General features: G+C 47.2%; 1 protein-coding gene across 10 annotated transcripts in view; it reads right to left on the reverse strand.

Moving 5' to 3' along the window:
* LOC113012405 (AT-rich interactive domain-containing protein 1B-like) overlaps positions 1 to 23,390 on the reverse strand; it is a 191,386-nt gene that overhangs the window by 24,858 nt on the left and 143,138 nt on the right. For 7 of the 10 annotated variants that reach the window (XM_026152589.1, XM_026152591.1, XM_026152590.1 and 4 more), the window contains 4 exons: positions 14,394 to 14,480; positions 10,422 to 10,595; positions 1,351 to 1,672; positions 300 to 440 (listed from right to left, as the gene is read on the reverse strand). In XM_026152589.1, coding sequence (XP_026008374.1) covers positions 300 to 440; positions 1,351 to 1,672; positions 10,422 to 10,595; positions 14,394 to 14,480 — 724 coding nt within the window. The remainder of the gene's footprint in view (positions 1 to 299; positions 441 to 1,350; positions 1,673 to 10,421; positions 10,596 to 14,393; positions 14,481 to 23,390) is intronic. The other 3 variants (XM_026152587.1, XM_026152586.1, XM_026152585.1) reach the window with 1 other exon arrangement.

A 23,390-nucleotide genomic window follows, 5' to 3' on the forward strand; every position in this document is an offset into this window, starting at 1 on the left:
TGTGTGTGTGTGTGTGTGTGTGTGTGTGTGTGAGATACTGGGGCGCTCACTTGTTGTTGCCATTAGAGTGACTAAGAGAAGCCTGTGATGACTACAGTGATGATGATGATGATGAAGGTGATGATAGCAATTACAATGGTAATGATGATGACTCTTCTTGTTTTGCTGTCAGACGCAGCGCCGAGAAAAGCCACCATGGTCGTTTTAGCGCGGCTCGGTCACATGACACACCGACTTCCACACACAAACTGATTTTAAGGCACGCACACACACAAGTGTGGTGATGGACGTGGACCTACCTATGTTGATGCGAATGGATGCATGGAGGATGAGGTCGGGGTGGGGGTGAAGGCGGTGGACAGGTGGAGGAATGGTGGGGTGTGGGCCAGCGGGTGGAGGTGGGCTGCGTCTGGGCCGGGGGCCTCGCGCACAGAGGCGTCCTGCAGACCGCCGACAGAAAAGAGAAACCCACACGATGAACACTGGCAAACGCTAATCTGAGCGCCGCCGAGGCTGCTCCCATGATGCATTTGTTAGGAAAAGCGCACCCAGAATGGCGCGAATGCAGAAAGCCATCTTTCCTCTCAGAAGACTGCGATGTTTTCACAAGTTCCCCCGGCAGGGTTCAGCGAAAGTTTACTGCCCACACAATCCCACAACAACCCCTCTGCCTCCAACACTGCGAGCGCTCGTACAGTCAGAGCTCCCGCCCTGATGGAAAATAATACCCTGAACTCACACGCTGTTAGAGCTTCAAAGAGCTGTGCATGTGCGTTAAGGTGCTCGGTGTCACTGCGGTCTCTGGTGTTTTTACAGTCAGTTTGCATTTTTCTTCTCTTATGTTTCGACGGTGCTGCGTCGAGACCGCGCTGCCTGCTCTTGTGCCAATATATCTCTTTTTGCAAGGAAATGGCACTCGGTGCACAGAGCCAGATATCAAAATGTCAGGTACTTTATGAGATGTGTGAAAATAGGGACAGTTGCACAAGTGGCTCATAGAAGAGCGGAACCCCTGAGAACAACTCTTGCCTGCACGTCTGAAAAGAGTCTCAGAGAAAAAGAAAGTGTTTGGCTCAGAAAGCCTCTGCGGGGCTTTTCAGCACACAGACGACCGGCAGATCGATGCCTCTCGTTAGACGCTAACGCACGGCAGAGAAGCTCGACGGCCCAGAATTGTAGCGTACAGTAACCATACGGCACAATTCGCACTAAAATACATTTTTCACCATCAAGACCACTTACAGCTACAGCTGGGATACGTTAGCTCGCATGCACATTCACTAACTCACATGCAGCATATGCACAACTAATGTGCTGAGTTTGCAGCCGGAGCCCTTGCCGCGCTCTTACCTGTTGTGCACTGAGTTGGCAGATCCTGGCACAGCAGCCGCTGCTGCCTCCTGGATCTTGCGGTTAGAGCTACCCAAAGAAGGGGGACCCATCCCGGGCCCAGCTGGCTGGGGTACGCTGGGAGAAGTGGGACCGATGGCCGGGTACACCCTGTTCTGGCTGCCTGGGCCGTGGCCGCGTCCTCCGGGCATGGGCTGGCCGGGCCCTTGACCGTGCATGGGGCTGGTAGCGTTCATGCCCAGGCTGTTGGTTATGCCAGGGCCGGGGCCACTGTAGCCGGTGCTGGCTGTGCCGCTGTAGTTGGAGGGCCGTGGGTAGTTGCCTGGAAGAAGACGACATGTGAATCAGCCAACAAAAGCTCATTAAGATCACAGAAAATCAGAAGCTACACAGACGGTGTCCCTGAAACGTAAAACATGGCTCGCTGTCGTTTCAGACGTCCTCCTAAATTCCACGATTTGGCTATGAGAACGGCACAAAATAGCTTCAGTGACATTATTAACAGCAGTCTGTCTTCTGGTATGGTTCCTGCAAATTTCAGACATGCAGTAGTACAGCCACTGCTTAAGAAACCTGGCCTTGATCACACAGTTTTAGCGAACTATAGGCCTATTTCCAATCTGCCTTTAGTCTCCAAGGTTTTAGAGAAAATCGTTTTTAGTCAACTGAAAGATTTTCTAGATGAAAATGGAATCTTTGAGGTTTTTCAATCAGGTTTTAAAACCCTTCACAGCACAGAATCTGCATTATTAAGGGTTTTTAATGACATCCTTCTGGCATGTGATTCTGGTAACCATGTTGTTCTTGTCTTGCTTGACCTAACTGCTGCCTTTGAGACCGTAGACCACAATATTCAAATTTCTCGATTACATGATGTAGTGGGTATTGGTGGCACTGCACTTAATTGGTTTAGGTCTTATTTATCAGATAGAACTTTCTCTGTCAGCCTTCTCGGTTACGAATCGTCTTCTGTTCCTCTGTCATGCGGCGTCCCACAGGGCTCAATTTTAGGGCCACTGCTCTTTTCACTGTATCTACTGCCTCTGGGTTCTATCCTTAGAAGGCATGGGATCTCATTTCATTGTTATGCCGATGACTGCCAAATTTATTTGTCACTAAAACACAAGAATGGCATCTCCATAAAACCTCTCTTGACATGTCTAGATGACATTAAAGCTTGGTTGGCTCTAAACTTTTTAAATTTTAATGAAAAGAAAACAGAAGTGTTGGTGTTTGGATCCAGTGGTCCCTGTGAGTCCACCTCTGTTGATTTAGGATCCCTGGAAGTCTATTTTAAACTTGTTGTTACTGACCTTGGTTTTAAGTTGGACAGTGATTTTAAATTGGACAACCAAATCAGAGCAGTGAAGTCCTGTTTTTATCATTTAAGGCGACTGGCAAGAGTAAAATCTTTTCTTTCGAGGCAGCACCTTGAAACAGTGATCCATGCTTTTATTTCTTCCCGCCTGGACTACTGTAACTCACTTTATGTGGGGGTCAGTCAGTCGTTGCTCTCATGTCTGCAGCTGGTTCAAAATGCGGCTGCACGACTCCTAACAGGAACTCGAAAAAGAGAGCATATAACCCCCGTGCTAGCCTCTCTGCACTGGCTGCCTGTGTCTTTTAGAGTTCATTTTAAAATTCTTATGTTTGTTTTTAAATGCCTTCACAGTCTTGCCCCGCCTTACGTCTCTGAGCTTCTTCATCCCCACATACCCTGTCGGTCTCTCAGGTCAGCTGACCAGCTGCTCCTGGAGGTACCGAGATCCAGGAGGAAGCTCAGAGGGGGCGGGGCCTTCTCTATTGTGGCTCCAAAATTATGGAATAATTTGCCCATGCATGTTAGAGAGGCCCCTTCACTGTCCACTTTTAAATCACATCTTAAAACCCACTTTTATTCCTTGGCTTTTAACCTCAGTGAGACTTAGTTTCTCTTTTAATTGAAGTAGTTATTTAATTAATGATTTCACTCTTTTTTTATTTGTTTTTTATTTATATCTCATGTAATTTTATTTTACAGTTCCAGTGTACAGCACTTTGTGTCAGCTGTGGTTGTTTTAAAGTGCTTTATAAATAAAGTTGATGATGATGATGATGATGATGACAAACTGGAGCTGCAGATGGGTCTTATCAATCACCTCATTTGAGACAAATGGGGTGTGCTTGTCAGCTGGTACTCATATACCTACCACAGTGACACATACAGCAATTTCATCCATCAAGAAAATAATGCCGCGACAGCCGCGGAGCGTAAAGAGCGGGATTACACCGTGATTCACGGCCGCCGCCAACCTGTGTATGCGAGGAGACCCTCTCTGAGGTGTGGCCCGGTGAGTTGTGTGGCCCTGGGAACAATTGGCGAGCTTAAGGCTGACTTTGTGAAACACTTGAGAGGAGCTCTAATCTGCAGTAAATGCTTTCTTGCTGCCCTGGAGTGCCACGCAGCCACGATGCCAGGAGCTTTCCTAAGGCACACTTAAACCCCTCCATTTTGGCTTTAAAAGCCTCGCTCGACTCCAGCCTCAATAACAGCTGAAAGACAACACGCGCATGCAGCAGACACAGCAGCAGGCACCTATACATGTGAGAGCCGTCCACACCCACGGCACGCAGCGCGCATAACAGCGTATTCCCTATTTGGGCACTGAGATTTTTCCACAGGGGACAAATCCCCCGCAAAATAGAAAAGTGGCATCTTCCATTGTGAAGGGGGCTATTTATTTTGATTTGATTAAGGGTGCTTTAGTTGGGCCTCACTGCGTAATCCCCTGAGAATATGTCTGGAAAAGGGGATCAAGTCTCTTTAAAACCTGAAGGCTTTTCTGTGCGCTCAAACGAGGGAAAGTTAGATGACAATGTTCCACGGGGGGGGGGGAAGAGCGATACTGAATATGGTAATGGCTTCACAGTGTCCTCGAGCTGCTTCGGCAAAGACACTTTCCACACGACATAAGACCGCTTGTCCAACAGAGATGGAGGGAGCACGAGGGGGCGGAAAGAGAGGAAGACAGACAGACTGCGAGGGAGGGGGAAACGCTCCCACCCGCCAACCCCCGAGATAGGATTTATACTGAATCAAAATAAAAGTCTTTCCCATAAAAGTCAGCAACTCCGCCTGAATTTGTCCAGAAATTGTGATGAAATCTACTGTGGGAGATGGGAAAAGAAAAAGCGGATTATTTGTGGGGAGGCTCTGGTGAGTCGGTGAGCTGAGTACAGCTGACACCTGTCAAGGGTTTTGGGGCTATAATAGGGAAGCGTTCAGGAAGAAAGGATGCCTGCTAACGAACACAGGAGGATATGTATGGTGCGCTCTGTGTGTGTGTGTGTGCGTGCGTGCATCTGCTTGATTGTGTGAATGCATGTGTAATACTTTGGAGACCTTGCGAGCACTGAAACACGCATTTCCACGTTTCTTCCACTCATAATGAAGCGGAGACGCTGTGGAAAATCCTGGGAGCGGTGCCCTGCAGCCCGACTGCTCAGCTGGATGAACAAGGCCCCGGTCAGCAACCTCTCTCAGCCCTCTCTGGACGGCTGATGGGACCCACGTCATGGCCGCCCGCCATCTATTCCAGGGGTTCGTTTATAGCATCTGGACTCTGAATTCTTCTGCCTGAAGTCCTAAAAACGAGGAAGCGTCTGGAATTTTCCATCTCAGCGTGTTCACTCGCTGTCTTAGTATTTCTTCTTTTTGCGAGGTGCTAAGCTAAATCTGTTTTGAAAAACTGTGTCATTAAGTCGGCACGCCGCACTGAGGGAACTTATCAGTTTTGATGTACTACCATTCAAAGTGATGTGGGCTCAGTCGCCTCGGCTGACAGCAGAAAGACAGAGTAACTGCGGGATGGGGTTAATGTAAAGCTTTCCTATGAGAGCCTTGCTCTGTCCTGACAAGAATGATTCACTTCCTGAAGGATTGGTGCCGAGCCAGAATGCTTCTTCAAGGACAGATAGCACGCTAACCCACTTTTTAAAATGACTGAGAGCTCAACCTCAAAATCCTACAGTAGGTGTTTTCATAAGAGACATTCGGGCTTTCAATGACTTTGGAAGTGCTGTAAGATTACATTAAAAGGGGAAGATGGATTATTGCTGAGGTAAAATTTTGTCCAATTTAGAAAAAAGAGAAGCAATAATGACTCTGTGCTGATATATTTAAAACGCTTCAGGGGGAAAAGAGAAAAAAAGTACAACTTAATGTTAACTTCCAAATGCTTCCAGAAAAAAGCACATCCTGTCAGGAAATTCATATAAAAATGTGCATCTTTTCTGACTCTGGTTTTATGCACGAGAAACCAGGTTCAAAATGTGCAGTGCTAGCTTTCATTATGCACATGCATACGATGTTAGCATTAAAATGCATTCACAGACGTGGCTCTGCCTACTCTGACTGTTACTCCTGCTGCTCTGGAAACTAAAAGGAGGACAAGGAGGACGAGGAGGATGCCATTTCTTATTTGCACCTTCTCGTGTCCTTGTAGCTCAGTCTTGGTTTCTCGCCTGCTTCTCAGCACTTGTGCCTTTGGGGAGTCTTGGTGGTATTTATAGCGCGATAGAGGGGAGGAGAAGCGCTCGTGGTGCTTCGTTCACAATTACATGGAAATTCCCGGCACGGTCACGCATTTGTTGGACGCTATATCCTCCGCCGGGTTTAATCCCCGCAGTCCCGCGGGAGAGCTGGAGCGTGACCGAGCAGATTACCGTCGACTGCTTCCTCAGCAGGCCGGACCCGCCGACGCTAACGGCCGAGGCGGTCGCTCTGCCGTCTGCGGCGGAGCGAGGTGTGATGGTGCACCCTCTGGACCTGTGAACTCCATCAGTGAGGAGTGGAATGCAGATTACATGGCTACATGCTTGAGCTGCCAAGGACGGGAGCGTGGGCAGGCTGTGCACATGTGGCTGAACACAAATACAAAAATTCAATAGCATTTTTCCTCTTTTCCTTTCTGTGAATGTGGTGGGAGTGAGCTGGGAGAGTGGGGCTTAGTCGGGGAGTGTGTCAAGTATAATCAAGCCGGTAATCATACTTTAGGAAGCAAGGATGTCTCTGTTTCCTCCTCGAATCGTTATGAAACTGCTTTACTTAATAAAATAACTGTAAGTCTGTTTAAAGCTGTTTAATCAGCTTTAGCACTTCCAATGTTTGACATCAGACGGGTCAATACAGACACAAAAAACAGATTCCTTCCTTGCTTCACACAGCTCACTGTTACACTGCAGCTTTCATGTACAGCTTGGTGGGATGGATATATATATTTCTTTTTTTTGCAGCATCCCCTCTTGCCTGAGGCCCCCACATCTTCTACCAGCCACCTCAGCACCTTCCCCGGCAGGGTTTCTGAGCCTGAGCCGGGCTGGGGTGCGCCTTGGGGCTGCTGAGCTCCACATACTGTCAATTTCCTCCAAAAACATCCACTCGCTCCCTTAGGCATTGGCTTGAGTCATGGCTTTTTTCTTTCTTCTTCTTCTTTTTTTTTTTGGCTGAATTACTCTGTGGCTCCGGCAAGGCACCAAGGCTTAAAAGTCCTGTCTGAAGCACGGTCATTACCAGTGGAGTGCTTAACCCCTGGAGGGGGGTATGTGGTGGAGGGAACTATGCGATGGGTGGGAGAGAAAGCAGAGCTGAGACAGTCTCTGAATCTTTTTCCTGTAATAGCATAATATCCTCCTCCCCCGTGTGTGTGTGTGTGTGCTGTTCTCAACATGCTGCTCTGCACCGTGTCCAAGTGCAGGTCTTGGAAACAGCTGCTGAGGACATGTGAGTCTCGAGGAGAGCCTGATATCAGCTGAGATCAGGTAAACTTGGGATATAGCGGCCTTTCAAAGCACCACGATAAACACGGAGCAGCTTAAATGTTTGGACCGCCTCACTGCAACAGCTCTAACACACAGTCACAAACAGCAAACCTCTGGTTAGTGTTATCTGATCAAAGATCGCTTGAAAAAGCAGAAAAATATGTAAGTACTATTTGCAGAGAGGCCGTGTCCTCCGGCAGACTCATGTATCACATTAACTGTGTGCAGGATGGAGCTTATGTAGCTGATTACACGAGTCCAGCTACAGTCGTTTACCCGCGGACAACAAAAGCAGTCTTGTAGCCTTTAAAGTTACAGACACCAGACTGTTTTATGTATTTTGCTGAGCTACAAACTGCTTTAGTGTGTGTGTGTGAGAAATGGCTGAAAGACAAAATGCTGTTACCCATTACACATGGAAACAACCTCTCCCAGCACAGACAGGCCAAGAGAAACAGCAGAGCAGAGTTCAGGAACTTGGAGCTAGTTTCTGTGTTGGCTAATTTGCTGGTTCGCTCGGGAGAGGGAAGGGAAGCAGATGGAGCTGTCATTAAGAACAATGACCAGCAGCTGTCTGGCCTGTTCGCTCTGCTAAGGACCGGGGCCCTGGCTATGTCCTGGACTCAATATGAAGCTTAAGACGAGTTTACATCAAAGTAAAAATAAGTAATATGAAACATTATGATGTGAAAGTGCACGTAAGTGGTAATCTGAACTCGGCTGTTTACCTGTAAAAATAACCACAGACGGCCACAAAAGGAGTAAATTAGGGGGAAGCTGAAGAATTACAGGACAAGGGTGAATTAAGGGTGTTGGCTTTGGCTCTCCAGCAAGTTTGCATAAAGAAAACACCAGGATACCTGCACGTTTGCTATATCTGCATGCATGAAGCACACATGTGCAGGTCTGAGCAGCTCCTTCTGATTTTGATGGAACATCTCTCCTGACGTCCAAGTGAGATTTCACGCTCATCTGCCTCCAGAGCTTCTCGCAGGCTAGACCGCCTCGCTGTTGCTCTCTGCTTACTTCATTTCTCTTTCTCCTCTCTGCTTACTGGGCTGTCAGCGCAGCCAAAGTCACATTAGGAGATAAGAGTGGGTGGAGAAGGAGGACCAAATACCAAACGCATTAGGGCCATTAATCAAGATTAACAAATGCGAGGGAGACGCCGCAAATTTGGAAAAACACACGCGCGGATGGGTGCATTTATCAAGGTGACACATTAAAACACACATTTACCAAAAAAATACCATAATGTTTGGTCTGGTGTGGCGCCAAAGGCAGAAAACGAACTACAACAGCAGATGTCGACGTTTGCCGGCTGGCTGGGAGTTTCATGTTGGAGAAACAAGCGAGCGCAGAACGTTTAATTACACAAAGCGATCCAAACTTCTTTTTTTTCCAGTTTTCCTGGAATCTGAGACTCGTCATTTTTCCAAGTTTTTTTTCTCCTGAGAAAAATCTGAAAAAGCTTAGACTGATGGTCAGTGCAACTGGAACGCCACAAGGCTCGTCAGACAGGCCGAGAGAACGTGGCGGAAGATCTGATTACTGCTCAGAGGCCAAAGAAACAATAAATACTCAGGAAGAGATGGATGTGGATTTCCTGCACTGATCACTGCACATTTATGTGACCTCAGGACGACATATGTACACACACAGCACAAAAAGAGATAAGAAAGCCGGTCTCGTGATCTAATATGTTATCAGGATCTTGATCATTAGTAAAACTACAGTAAAAGTAAGTCCTCTGCTTGACTAGGAAAAAACCGCAGATTGTAACTTTTTTTGCATTTGGTGACTGATGGCAACTAGTTCCCATCACCTACTGGTTGCCTGTAGGTTGCAAATTGATTGCACAGGTCACCTGGTAGGAGGCAACAATCGTGGTCCAACTGAGGCTGACTGCAGACTCTCAGACAGACACGCTGCACTCTGCAGAGTCCATCTGCAACTCGACTTTATGTATTCTTTTAACTCTTGAGATGTTTCTAGATGAATATTTCAGCTGTTAGCATTTGCCCTCTCATGTTTGCATGCTGTGCATTTTGCTCCAAAAAGCTTCTTCCTCTGGTTTTTGTGACTCATTCTTGCAGCCGTCTTGTTCTAAACTAAGATCTCCAGTAAACATGAATGAACTGGTTCATTTTATGCACAGCATGTGTCTCATTAGAAGACAGGCCGGCCCCCATCAGAACGAGGGAAGCCATCGTTGCGATCGGTTAAAGGAACACGTTCAGCTTCTCTCTATGGACATGATAACCTACTGCAGGTGTGACACTGGACTGTATGTATTTGAAAGAAATGAAGCTAAAACAGATTCATTATGTTCAATTCTTTTAAAAAACGACTCATTTTTCTTTGAGGCCGATATTTCTCCAGATCATGATTCAGTGGATGAAGCTCGTGACGTGTCAGTCTGGAGCTCATAATCTTATCACGAGGAGGGCCAAGAGGTGTGTCCAGGGTTCAAGTGTCTCATGAATATAGTCTGGCTTTGAATGCCCACGATGAGACCTGCCACACAGGATGATAGAGGACTGTAACAGCTGTGTGCGTCGAGATTGTAGGAAACAGCCAATGGAAACGTCTTTCAAAAGGACTCTTTTTGTATTCCTCATTAGCAGACTGTCTTTGACACCAGTGACACCGAAGTCAAGCCCGGTGTGACGGTGAGCGCGAGGCCAGCGGTAATCAAAAATGACAAATGTGACTCTCCAATCTGGGGCCAAACTCCTGCGTAACCCCTCTGAATGGATGATAGGCTGGACTCGCCCTCCCAGCGGACCAGTCAGGAAGCAGAGGCTGCTGCACAAATGTGATGTCAGTTAAAGTCAGCGTGGGGCCTGTTAATGCTTCTCGTGATTATAATTCAGCACGAAGCCTGACAGCAGTCGCAGTTTTCTCTGCTTTTTTAAACTATCGCCTGAAAGTTAGACTCTCGCGTTTGAGGCGTTCGTGCTCGCTCGACTTTTAACAGAGTTTCTGGTAAACTGACACGTGCTAAATATAGACTCGTGAATCAGCTCTTATGTCTTCGGCAGATTAGGAGCTCAGAGTAACGCGAAATTGCCAGTTTTAGAAAACATTAAACAATCATGATTTCAAGGCTTTTCCACAGCTGAGCCCGACATCCTGCTTTACAATTTCTCACCTTGTGAGAAAACTATGTGAGATCCTTGTTTCCTGTAATAATAAAGGACAAACAAATATTCCAAAATCTTCTGTTCATTTAAATGTTTTCAGACGATCACATTATAGCAGGCACCAACCTTGGTGTCCATACTGAGGTGCGTGTGGTCCGTAAGGGCCCGCGGGGCCACCCTGGGAGTACGGACCCACTCCAGAGTAGAGGGGGCCCCCTGGCGATGGGTGGGGGGACATGGGAGGTCCGGTCTGTGGAGAAGCAAACTGAGAGGCAGCCTGGTTCCTCTGCATGTTGAACCCTGAAACACAAAAACAGGCATGAAAGCAGCAGAACCAGCGGAGGATTTGTCTGAAGCGGTTGTGTAAGTCAACAAAGTGGGACATTTATTCAATTTCCTCGTGTAAAAAGAGCCGTGTTCTGATAACGACCCTAATCTTTTACCTCAGCGCTGGCTCCTGTTACTCGCAGATACACTTTGTGGAGTAATACGGCACGGTCCAGGTGTTAGACGGCGCATAAAGAAAGCGGCAGGCTGACACAGGCTCGCTCGCTCAGAGAATTTTAGCACGGGCAGAAGCAGAGGGTCAAGTGTACGCATGTTCTGAAAGACGCACGCAGCCCAGTCTGTGCGCAGGGTTGAAAAAAGCCAACCGTTTGCTCGACTCTTCACAGAATAGCCGGCGATTTGACCGCCGCTACTATGTTTTTCTAAACCGTTTTGTCAATAGATGTGTCAGAGCCTCTCAGGCCCAAACTCGCCCGCACCATTCAAATTGACATTTGGAGAGATCCTCGCCTGGGCTTCGCTCTTTCAAGCTGCGCCGTTGGTTTTTAAACCCACAGAAAGGTCTCCCGATCCACCGCGAATGCGGAAAGGTCGCTGGGCGGCCATTCAGAGAAAAGAGAGGTTGCGTGGGTGTGGAAACGAGCGCGTGCGGTAGGGGGATTGCAGATTAGGGCGTAAATGGATCGGGCCCGCTCGACTGTAAACTGTGATAGCGATCCGCTTTGCTGAATGGGCGCCGACTCTTTAGCGAGTTTGGGGTTTAGGGAAAAACGATAGAGTTGGAAAAGTGCAAGTTGACACTTGTTTAATTCCTTGTTTCTGCTAAGAGAGCATGAGAAAATATGAGGAGAGGGAGATGGAAGTTTCACTGCATGATGGCTGTGTGCGCACACACACATGTGTTTGTGTTTCTCGGTGTGTGGGGGAGATAACAGAGAAAGAGAGCAATAAAAGTGTGTGTGTGTGTGTGTGTGCAGCGAAGAGATGAAGGCCAAGACAGAAAGAGAGGCAGTGAGAGAGAAAGTGTGTGTGGGAGGAAAGACAGTGTAACAGAGGGAAAGAGCGATCGGGGCCTGAAAGTGCTTAGGCTGCGAGTGCTGGGTTTAAGGAGCGAGGACATTATTGTAATGTTTTGCTTCCATTAGGGTAAGGGGATTCTGGGAGAGCAGGAGAAAAATACAGTGTGTAATACCGCACTTTAAATTGCCTGGAAAATGGATGGGGAGAGGAACATTGTGCAGACAGTGCTAAAAGCAAATAACACATTCAAGGATTTTTCTGTCTCTCTGCTTCGTTCGCTCTCCACACTCACACACAAACACACAACACGCACACAAACCTTTCTCTCTTTCGGGCAAAGTGAATGAAGCTCTCAGCCGGACAACAACAGGCGAGCGGCGGAGCACGCGAGAGAAAGCGGGGGGGAAAAGGGACATTCAGCGGATTTATGGAAATGAAGAGTGGAGAGAGGCTCTTAGGGAGGCAGCCACTTGAGCAAAGTGGGGCGTGCGTGTAGAGGAGGACGAGGGGGGGCGGTGGGAGGTTTAATCCTAGCTAGGGAAACAGCAAAAACAACAGCCAACCCTGTTAACCTCGCCGTGTTTTCCTGGACTGGGCTGGGGAGGGCGTGAGGTTTACAGGCATTAGAGAGCAGCACTAAATTTCCGATTTGATTTCATCATGTTGGGAAATAACCTTTTACAGTGCCGCTCCCGCTCTCTCCGTCTTCATCTATCCACTCCCTCTGTCTCTCTGTGATGTTAACTGCTCTTTGGTGGGTGATAGAGAGGGAGCATCGCAGTAATTCCATTAAGGTTGCATCCCACTCTTTCAGGGGTTTTTCAGTGTTGTGTGGATGCAGATTTTTTTTCACATGAGCAATTTTGCTGTTTTTAGTAATAGTTGAGAAGTGGCCATAATTGCTGGAAACAATTTTGCAGTTTGGCCAACACATGTGGCTTGCGGGTGAGCGTTCGTGTTACGAGCCTTTGGCAGCGAGTCAGGGCCAAAGCTGAAGTGGCTCCATCGGCAGAGCGCACGCTCGGGTCTGAATGAAAGACTTATCTCAATGTTTACTGTGACATTTTTACACAACCGCAATTTTACCATAAGAGTGAAGTTAAAACATGATGCTGCGTGTGTGTAAACTACATGAAGTGCAGAATATTTTAAACATGTACAAACAAGTGTTTGTTGTTTTATTTGCATATAATATTAAAAACCTGATAAACCAGCAGGGACTAGAAAGAGGAACATGAAGGTTTCCTCCCACATTATCTTCTCTTCACTGGCTCCCTGTCAAATCCAGATTTCTTCTTAAATAATCACGACATAAAGACCTCGGTGTTTCGTATCGTCACTCTCACACTGCAGGCTCACTTGTTGTTTCTGGAGTATTCAAGGCCACGCCCACACTAAGCGTTTTTGGTCAAGGAAAACTGAGCTCTTTGAAAACGCTCTCCAAAGCGGATACATTTGAAAACGCCGTTTTCTTGTTGCAGTGTGGACAGCGTAACCGCAGGCTTTTGGAATCGATGACACATTTTAGTCATGTGATGCAGACATGTGACCAATTAAACTAAGACAGCGGAGGGCGTTATACAGCAGCTGTTTGACAGCCCTATTAAAGACTAATATCAGTCTGTACATGCTCCACAGAGCTTTTCTTCAAATTCTTTAATTCTCACTCGCTTTTGCAACTTTGTACTTTTGTGTTACTCGCAGCAACAACTCCACCTCATTGTGAGTCCGTTTAAAAAACTCAGTGGAAAGTAAATAAGTGGCAGACAGAAATGAGGCAGGTCGAATCTGGAACGTAAGTGTTTTCGACCGTTTCAATGTGGACGCACAACTCTGTGAAAACGACTGAAAACGACAGTGTGGACGCGGTTTTCAGAGGAAACGCCGTTTTCAAATGTATCCGGATTAGTGTAGACATAGCCTAACAGTAGAATGGGAGGCGGAGCCTTCAGCTTTCAGGCCCCTCCCAGTTTGGACAGTTGGCCCTGTTCACATTTGTCTTAGCTGATACCATCCTATGCATCCACTGGGTTGTCGCCTATCATAGAAGGTTAAGGCAGTATTTAATAAGCTTGAGCCAGCCTACTGTGCTCAGTGCCTGCAAGCTGCTTTGCAAACCACCTTAGTGTCGTGCAGCGTGATGCTTGTTGTCACGGATGCCTGCTCAGGTCTGGAGGTCTTCCTGCTGCTCTACCTGCCTACAGCTTCTCAGTTATGCCCATGGAAGAGCGACGAGGTCTCCTAGAACAGAACCACAAATCACTGCTGAAGGAATGATCTTCTTAGAGAGAAGCACTCACTATTGTGGCGAGTGGGAAATTCCCACAGTTCTTTCTCTGTCTTTGTCTTTCTTTGTAGCTGTGTCAAATGACTTGTTTACATCTCTTTGCTAACATCTTAAACTCCAAGTCTTCATATTTCCTAAGAAAATCTTTCATTACAGTCGCTGGTTTCGTCCGTGGAGCACTAAGATATCGTTTTGGTCTTCTGTTTGTTACGGCCTCTAATCCTCCTGCACCGCTCGCCTGTGTTTCATGTAAAGAAAGAAATTATTTCTATTTCATCGTCCGCTTTGTAAGTATACAAGCTCTTCATCTGAGCCCGATGCACAATGTGGATTTTCTGTAATATATATTTCTGTACTGTACAGAGCATGTGTGCTAGCCACTAAATGTTTCTGTAAAACATCCTTAAACATTGGGTAAAACAACGATTCCAGTCCTTTAACTTAAGCCTGGGGTAGCTGTGCCCCTGGTAGGCTGACTTACGGGCTAACACACACAGACATACCTCTCTCCTGAGCCATAGGTGAGCGTGTGATTGGCAGGTGACCTCCATCGGGTCCGTTTCCAGAGCTCTGCGGGGCCATGGCTGAACCTGCGGACATGGATGTGACATCTTTGACGTTGTTGTTTTAAGAAAAGCTTTGACATTCAAAGAAAATGTTTAGTGTCATTTAAATTCCGCTTTCTGCACAAAAACTGAAGGAAACAGAAACGGATTCATATTTGTTTTCTGTCTGCTTCAAAAGCGATGCAACAATTAAGCCCCGAAGGTCCGCTTTTGTCTCAGACGGACAAAGTTCTCAAAAAGTTTTCTCCCGCTTGATTGACGAATAAAAAAAGGAAAACAATAAGGGCTGCGTATCAAGCTGAAGGTTATTTTTTGACTGCCTTTGTTTCTTGAGCAGCGATTGATCGGGTCAGAGGGTCTGATGCCAAATTTAGCCTTTGCAGACGCACAGCGGGCTCAGCACAATTACTACACATGAAGCTGTTTGTGATTCACTATCAGCTAAATGACAAATGCACTTCCAGGAGACATATCAAGTCATTGGACCCCGTGCCACTTCCTTGTGTAAGCATTAAAGCTGCAGCGATCCCCTATAGAAAACCGGAACCATTCCAGGAGCATCGATCAGGTGGTTGTGCGGGTCTTTGGGCTGCGCCTGTTCCATTGAAATCCAATAGCGAGTTGAGGGTCTGATTAGGACAATGGCAGACAGAGACTACGGCGGATTGATTTGGCCCAGAGGAAGGAGAGAGATGGCAAATTAACCTTTTATCTTCGAATTCAGGCTGGCGACGATGACGGGGAGAAAGGCGAGGGAAACTCGCCGCGTCTGTCTTTCTGTGGATACGATGTGCAGCGAGTGACAGGCAGCGAGTGCAATCATGAGGGAAACATATGTTCTGTGATGACTATCGGTGCGTGTTTTCAAGATTACAGAGTACGGGCTGACCCGTCTCAGTGGGAATATATGAAGAAACTAAGTGTTTCCTCAGGATGACACATGATGAAGTACAAACAATTCTGTCGCTGCTCCCGAAAACTCACATTGAATATAAATCCCTTATTATAGAGGAAACACTTCCCATTATTCAATCACTCAGTAGAAAAGTGCTCTTTCCACAAGTGTGTGTGTGTGTGTGTGTGTGTGTGTGTGTGTGTGTGTGTGTGTGTGTGTGTGTGTTATATGTCTGTCCATAGCTGCGGTAATACATGACTGGAGGTGACACTCTCTCCACATAAACAAACCCAATTAAGTCAACATAATTGCTTTGCATAAAAATACATAAACAACATTTCCATCCAACCCCCGCCTACACACACACACACACACACACACACACACACACAGAAATACTTCCACAAACAAGTGTAAATAAACAGAGTGAAGTGCACAAAGACATGCACGTGAGTGCACAAAGCCACATAGGGTACGCAGCGAAACGTTCGCGCACACTCGCACACAAAGACCCCCTGCCTCACGCATGAATAGATCCAGCGGCGCTGCTTCAAAGAGAGAATATTCGATTAGTTAGTCTGTCACCGTGTTGCAGGAGAGAGGGGGAAAAGTTAGCACGCGAGTGTTGAGGCGACTCGGAGATAACGCTAAAAACACCAGCTGCACGCTTTTATGTGCCGGCAGAAAAAGACAGTGTAGAAACACTCGATCCATTCACAGCTAAATGTACGCAAAAGAAGTCATTATGTGCAATATTACAGCAGCAGCACTTGTAACAGTCTAATAACAGGATGCTGTCATAATCTAAGTGCATCTAACAACAACGTTTCTCTGTACAGCAACTCGACCGCCATCATCTCACAGTGATTCATACGGCTCAATAAATCACTGCCTATTGTATTTATATAGTGGTTGGAATAAAGGGAGTGCAGATAGAGCAGACTGCATGTTCTACTCTCCGTGTGCATCAGTGTACAGTTTATGTAGTAACGTGAAGGGTCACTGCAGGTTAGAGCCGGAGGAGCATGTTCAGCTGCAGTTCTGGTTTCCTCGCTTTAGATTGGCTGGTGGGGAAGACGAGGTAGTCAGCAGGAGTTTAGTGAACCCCTAAACTACGGAAGTCGACCCAACGATGGAGGCCGGCCTCGCTGTGCGTGTGTGTGTAGGGATGCATGCCAGGCACCAGCTTTGCTGTCAGCCTCTGTTTGTTTGGATGGCAGAGCCTGTGTGTGTGTGTGTGTGTGTGTGTGTGTGTGTGTGTGTGTGTGTGTGTGTGTGTGTGTGTGTGTGTGTGTACCACTACCAAGGTAGACCCAGGGAACGCTGCCCTGCATGCTCCACTACTCTCTCCACATACTCATGTAAACTGTCACCAGAGATAAATTAATGCAAAGACAAATGTGTGCGTGAGAGAGGAAGACCGAAAAATAAAAGAAGATTACCGACAAAAGCAAACTGCTGAACACGAGGCCTCAGCTCCGCCCGCTCTGCAGCAAAGACTAAACTTTGTGCACTTTATAATTATTTCACTACCAATTAATGTCCAAACAAAGCTCCTCTCGTCTCTTCTCACATTTTTTCCCCCCTCTTCCCCTCCTGTCTCGGCTCTCGTCTCTCCCCTCCTCGCCATCATTTTTAACAAGGTGCCATTAAATAATTACGTCCAAATAAAACAAACAGGCGCCACGGCGAGTCCTGGCACTTTTAATCCACGCCATTAATAATTCATATGCTCAATCTTTGACGTGCAGCTCTTCCCCGTGTGCTGCCGAGAGACGGAAGAGAAAGCTAAATGTCAGCAGGAGCTCAAAGTATAGCTTCTCCGTGTCCGCAGTCTTCCAGCTGTGGATGAAAATGTAAAACGAATGAAACGATGAAGAAATGATGCCGAGTTCAGGCGATCCTGGTACACGTGTGTGTGATTTAACAACGTTGTTTCCTCTTCGGTGGGAGAGACGGTGATTTTGAAGAAGAGCAGAATTCATGTGTTCATCTGCATGTGCTCCAACAGTCTGGATGTTTCTGGTGCAGGAATATCTCTGCTCTCATCCTCCACTTTCACCCACTCATCTGCAAATTACACTCTCACAAAGAAATCAGCTCCAATGAATAAAAAAAGGCTTGTTTATCAAATCCATGCATATTCCCTTTAAAGGTTGAGAGTATCAAAGATGGATCGGGCTCTTATTTTTAATTCTCTGTACTTTAATTCTTTTAGACTCTTCTTTGATTGCTGCCTTCAAACACGACTCATTCATAAGAGATCTGACTGCACCTGTGCCACTGTTTGTCTTTAACTCTGACCCTCGGGGCTTTAAGGACTTCACGCCGATTGTGCCGACGGAGAAAACACTGAACCTGCGGCAGGAAGAACCAGGAGATCTCTAACACGGGAATGCTCTTTGGAATGCGGCGGAAAAGTCGAATAACTGTAATTTCCTTTTTCTGTAAAAAGCCACTTAGCAAACACATCCATTTTTGACTCTTTCCTCATGATACAAGGCAGCCGAGCCAAGAGTAATGGGAGTTCAGTGCGTTTTTGGAGATAATGCTCCTCGCTAAAACCCAATCCACGTTTTAAATTTCTCTTCCACGAGGACTGTTGAGGCAACCCCGAGTCTCCTTTGAAGAGAGGGAGTGTGGTCTTTGAAGCTTTTTTCATCAGGGTTTCAAACACAAATGCTGCTGAAGTTCAAAGCTGAGGGAGAGCACTTGTGGCCATATTTCTGTTTTGTTTTCAGGGCCCTGGAAATATAAAGCTTAGGAGTTATTCTGCATGTGTGTGCGTGCGTGCTAATGAAGTCAACCTGAGATTCAATGAAAAAGCTTTTAATAATTGCCAGAGAAAGAGCCGGTGCATTAGCAGACGTGTGTGCACGCTTGCACGTATCAGCCACGACATTAAAACTGTGTAATACTAAAAGGAAGGAGCTCAGACCTGCAGCACCTTTGAGGTGGGGGTTACTGGTGTAGATCGGACTTGTGCACATCCTGCAAACGCTCGAGTGGATTGGGAGCTGAGTCAATAGCTTGGGCTTTTTGCCATCCATCTCCATCTGGGGGTGGGGGGATGGGGGGGTGCTGCTTGGCCTGCTACAATTTTAAGGTGCACGTGTCAGAGAAGCACCCGCCGAGTGGCACTGAGACCATGACTGTTATTCACCGCTGGTGGATTTGAGGTTGTGGCCGCTCGGTGCGTGAACACACACAAATACACACAAACGTCCAAACTGTTTCTTACAAATAGCCGACCCCCGGAGCAACGAGGGCTATTTTTGCTAAAGTGAGGTAACTGTGTTGAGCACTAATAGACTGACACAGAATACAGAGAAACGGCTGCTTCAGCACCATCTCTTAATACAACCCTCAGGCTATAAATGCACACACACCTGCACCGCCCTGCAAACACACACACACCCAGGTAATATCCCCTATTTGCCGTGTCTTTAGGGGAAAGAGGCAGATAAACAGCGGGCTCCAATAATGGTGGTTTAGATCTCAATGGGTGCGAGTCAATGCCTCTCCGAGCCGGGGGCTAATGTCAGTTAACACTCCCTGTAGGGGACAAACGCAGGCCTGCAGTGGCTCGCAAAACAAGCCCTCTCCCAAGATCCTCATTACTTCCAACGCTGAGCAGCAACTGTAAGTAAAGCAAAAGTGCAGCTTAAGCTAAAAACATAGCGAGCGGGATGCGGGGGGAGAGAGAGCGCGAAGGAGTGGAGAGAAAGCAAGAAAATAGGTGTTGGGGAGGGAAAATAATTGCACACTGTGCTCCGGTTAGGGTTTTCCAGTCGGACAGAGTTAGAATGGGATTTCTCTAAATGGCTAACGCAGCAAGCAGGTGCTGTTTTTCCCCTGTTTTGGCCGACGCTGTGCTTTGTGAATATAATGCTTGCAGGAATCGCGTTTAGCCGTTTCACTGCGAACACGAGCAGCCTTCAGGACGACAACAGGCAGACAGGGAATAGTTGGCTAGATGGCAGCGGTTGTGCTGCTAGTGGTGATGGATGAAGAAGAATAAAAGGAGGACAAATTCAGAGAGAAAGAGCTGGAGGAGAGATGTGGAGAAATAAGAGAGAGGAACCGAGGCAGAAATAAGGATGGAAAATTCAGCCTTGTTCCTCGGTGGGAGTCCTGTACCACAGCAGCGCTCTGAGCCAAGAAAGCAGAGACAAACAGAGCTGGGGAGGAAAGGGTGGGGACGAGGGAACGCGAGACACAAGAGGGAACATGAGAGAAGGCGAGCACGATGAAAATAATGAGAGAAAGAGAGAGGGACAGGGACAGCCAGCGGCGGTGTTCCCACCACGCAGCCTCTCAGGGAGTGGTGTGACTGGAAAAGTTGCCCAGCAAAACACACTTGCACAAAAACTCGCCCCCACCCTTTTACCCATGCTTTCTTCTAATAACGTGCACCACAAGCAGAGGGGAAATCGAGCTATGGCTGAGCACCCCTGCAGAGCCTGCTCTGGGCTCATGGTTTGCAGCTTTTTGGGGAAGTCATTTAACCGCACGTCCACCTTTTTGCATGCAAGTAAGCGCTCAGGTACCTTTGGGGCATCGCTGGTTAACCTCTGACCCCAGAACAGGGAAAAAAAAAACAACCATCTGTGGTCACTGCCATAATTACAGATTTAAAAAAATAACCACAGACTAGGCCGCGCGATGATGTAAAGGCAGGAGTGGATATAAAGCATTTCACATATGAAAGGACGCTCGAGGTAACATACTGGACAGATCTGGCCTTCCCTCTGTCTATCCCCCCTTCCCCTCTCGCCTCCCCTCGCCCTGACCTCTCTGTCCTTTTCTGGGCCCCGGAAGCTCTTGAAGCGAAGCGCAGATAAACAGCTTAAACTCTCCTGAGCGCTCGCCCGCAAGCTCCAATCACCTTATTAGAAGAAAATAAAAACTTGGAGGGGCTGAGGAGAGATGGAAGAGGGAGGAGGGAGAGCAGGCAGACACTGTTAGCGGGACCTCGGAGGACCTCGGTGGAAGCACAAAGAGTATTTGTGATTTTGTGCAGCAGACAGAGCGAGCCGGCCTGTGCAGGAGTGTGGATGTGCTCTGTGTCAATTAGTAGCTGCACAAAGTGAAAAATATTGCAGTTTGGCCTTCAAAAGCAGCCGGGCACACAGACACAGTGTGCATACTTACAGCCACTGTAGTGTTTTTGCATCACTTTTTTTCCAACAATTATCCCAACAAGACAAAGCTTTAATAACACATCATCACCTTCTTTTTCAGCAGCATGAAAGATTCATCCAAAGTTTCTCTGACACCTGAATGAATTATTAGAAGTGCACATTCACTGCAGAATACAAGACCTTCAGAGTTACTGTGAGGGATTCATCGGAGCAGACCCTCTCGGTTCTGTGAGGTTTTGCTATTTTGTGGCGGATTTAAAAGGTCAGGCCTGTCTGAACGTTTTCTGGAACACGGTGACCTGACAATCTTCTGCCGGGCATCTTTTGGTTTCAATCTGTGGAGGCCTCAAGGACAGAGTGTGGGGAAGGAATAATAAACGTGCGTGCTGAAACATATGTGCTCATCTCTGATCACCTACAGTGGATATCAAATATTTCTATGTCAGATTCTGTGTTGCCTCTTCAGTGATCTTACTAAAGAAGACAGCCACACATTTACATCCCCAACTCCAAGGTAACAGCTGCATCTCTGACACATCTGGAAATGCTCCATCAGTGCTAAAAGGTAGATACAGATTTTAGAGCAACATCTGCTTCATCCAGACATCTTTCAGGGAGGCCCTTCATATTTCAGCAGGACGATGCTAAACCTCCAGAACATCTGCAGCATCGTGAAACCAAAACCAGACAAAGAAGATCCAGGAAGCCTGAGCAGCTCGAATCCCACATCAGACAATGGGACAACATTCCTCTGTTAAAGTGCAGCAGCTGCTCTCCTCTGTCACAGACTGTAGGAAGCTGCAGACCTTTACAGACATGCTGTTGCCATCAAATTCATATTTTCTTAATATAGTTCATTTTTGCACTTTAATGCATCCTGGGGATTTTGCATTTTATAGTGTTGCAGCTTTTTTGGAATTGAGGTTGTACACCAGGGGTCCCCAATCCCAGTCCACGAGGGCCGGTGTCCCTGCAGGTTTTAGATCTCACCCTGGGTCAACACACCTGAATCACATGATTAGTTCATCATCAGGCCTCTGGAGAACTGAAGACATGTTGAGGAGGTAATTTATCCATGTAAATCCGCTGTGTTGGATCAAGGAACATCTAACACCTGCAGGGACACCGGCCCTCGTGGACTGGGATTGGGGACCCCTGGTGTACACACATGATTTTTACAGTCTCCTTCCAATCAGGTCCAAAGGCAGAAGAACAGTGTATTGTTTGCATATGTGGTGATTGAAGAAATGTTCCCTTCCCTTCACTCACTGTCTGCACACCAAAGGAAAGCAAAGAGGAATCGGGGCTGTGTTTGTGTGAAGTTTGATATGTATCAGATGCAGTCTGGTAATGAACATGTCTTCAGCTCGTTGTTTGGGAAACACGACAGTCAGCCTCATCCTGACAGGAAGTGACGCCACACTGACAGGCTGCCAACCTGGAGACAACCTGTCACACCAACCTGTGCATGCACACAAGCCTAAAAGCAGCCGCTGCGTTACCCACAACTCGAAATCTGCAGCAAATGCAAGTTTTTAGAGCTTTAAACATGCACATAAACGATGCAGCATGTCTGATGGATTCTGGGGCTGCTGGGGTTTTATTAACATAGAGACTAGTCAGCGAGCTTTTTAAAAACTCTGCTCTTCTACTGGATGAACTCGGCTCTCCTTCCCATAGCTAAGAGTCAGCTTTGGAAGCTTTAACACTGGCGTTCCCATTCCGCCACACCATCCATCCGGATGAGAGAAAAATGTCTGCCCGCCTCGTCCCCAAAGTCTCATATAGGGAGAAAAATATTCTGAAGATGCTCTGAATTGCTTCTGAGACACTGGGAGCAAGGAGATGTGTGTGTGTGTGTGTGTGTGTGTGTGTGCATACAAGGTAGAGGAAGAGGAGGTGGAGGTTGGCGGTTGAGCAATGTGATTTCTGCTTGACTGTCACAAATCTAGCGCAACAGGAAAATCAATTTATCCCTGTGTGTGCCTTTTTGGCTCCGGGAGAGAATCCAAATAGCAAGGCGAGGCCCGGATAATGTTACAGTGTATTGGATTTGCTTCATGGAGAGACAGCGAGAGGGAGAGAGGGAGAGAGAGGACAAAGAACAGGAGAAGCGAGGAGACGAGGGAATCACAGGCGTGCTGCGGAGCTTCGACAAGATAGATTTGTGCAAGTGTATGGGTGTATGATAGGCTGGCAATCTGTCAGTCTCCACCTCTTTTCACCCCGACTCCTTCTTATTTTCTCTCACACACACACGCGTGTGCAGATGACACCGTCAGTCATCCGAGCGAGCGTATATACAGAGGTGATTTATGTGTTCAACAATATATGTAAAGTCAAACCATGAAATCAAGTTTTTATAGGTATTCGTGTTCTTATGTGCAGCTGTGCGCGCTCACTCCAGTGTTATTCTGCTGGTGTGTGTGTTTGGCAGCCAGGTGAAAGGATGACATAATGAAGTTGCTCTCCTCCGACCGTTGTCAGGGGTAACGTGTGTGCTCATCCATGTGACGTGTCGCATCAGTCCACCGAGTGGGGCCGACAGGTGACAAATAAACACGGGGCACACGCACATGCATGTGTGCATGCGCGCACGCACACTTGAACCTACTTTTTTATATTTTTGTGAATAACTGCACACACTATATAGACCACGTAGAAAGATGAGTGTATTCCAGACCTGCATTCTTCCTAATGGCCAGCAGCTGGCGTCAGCACAAGTCCAGCTGTTTGGCTGCTTTTACGCCTTACTCGCTGCAACATGTCGTTAATTTCAGTCAGAAAGAGAGCTGATCTCATTCTGTCTGCAGTAATCTGTATTTGATTGTGTTGGGACGTCACACAGCAGAGAGCAGGGTCATGATAGACGGAGCTGAGGATGTGCATCAGCTG

The sequence above is a fragment of the Astatotilapia calliptera genome, chromosome 19 (assembly GCF_900246225.1).
Source record: "Astatotilapia calliptera chromosome 19, fAstCal1.2, whole genome shotgun sequence".
Taxonomy (NCBI): Eukaryota; Metazoa; Chordata; class Actinopteri; order Cichliformes; family Cichlidae; genus Astatotilapia; species Astatotilapia calliptera.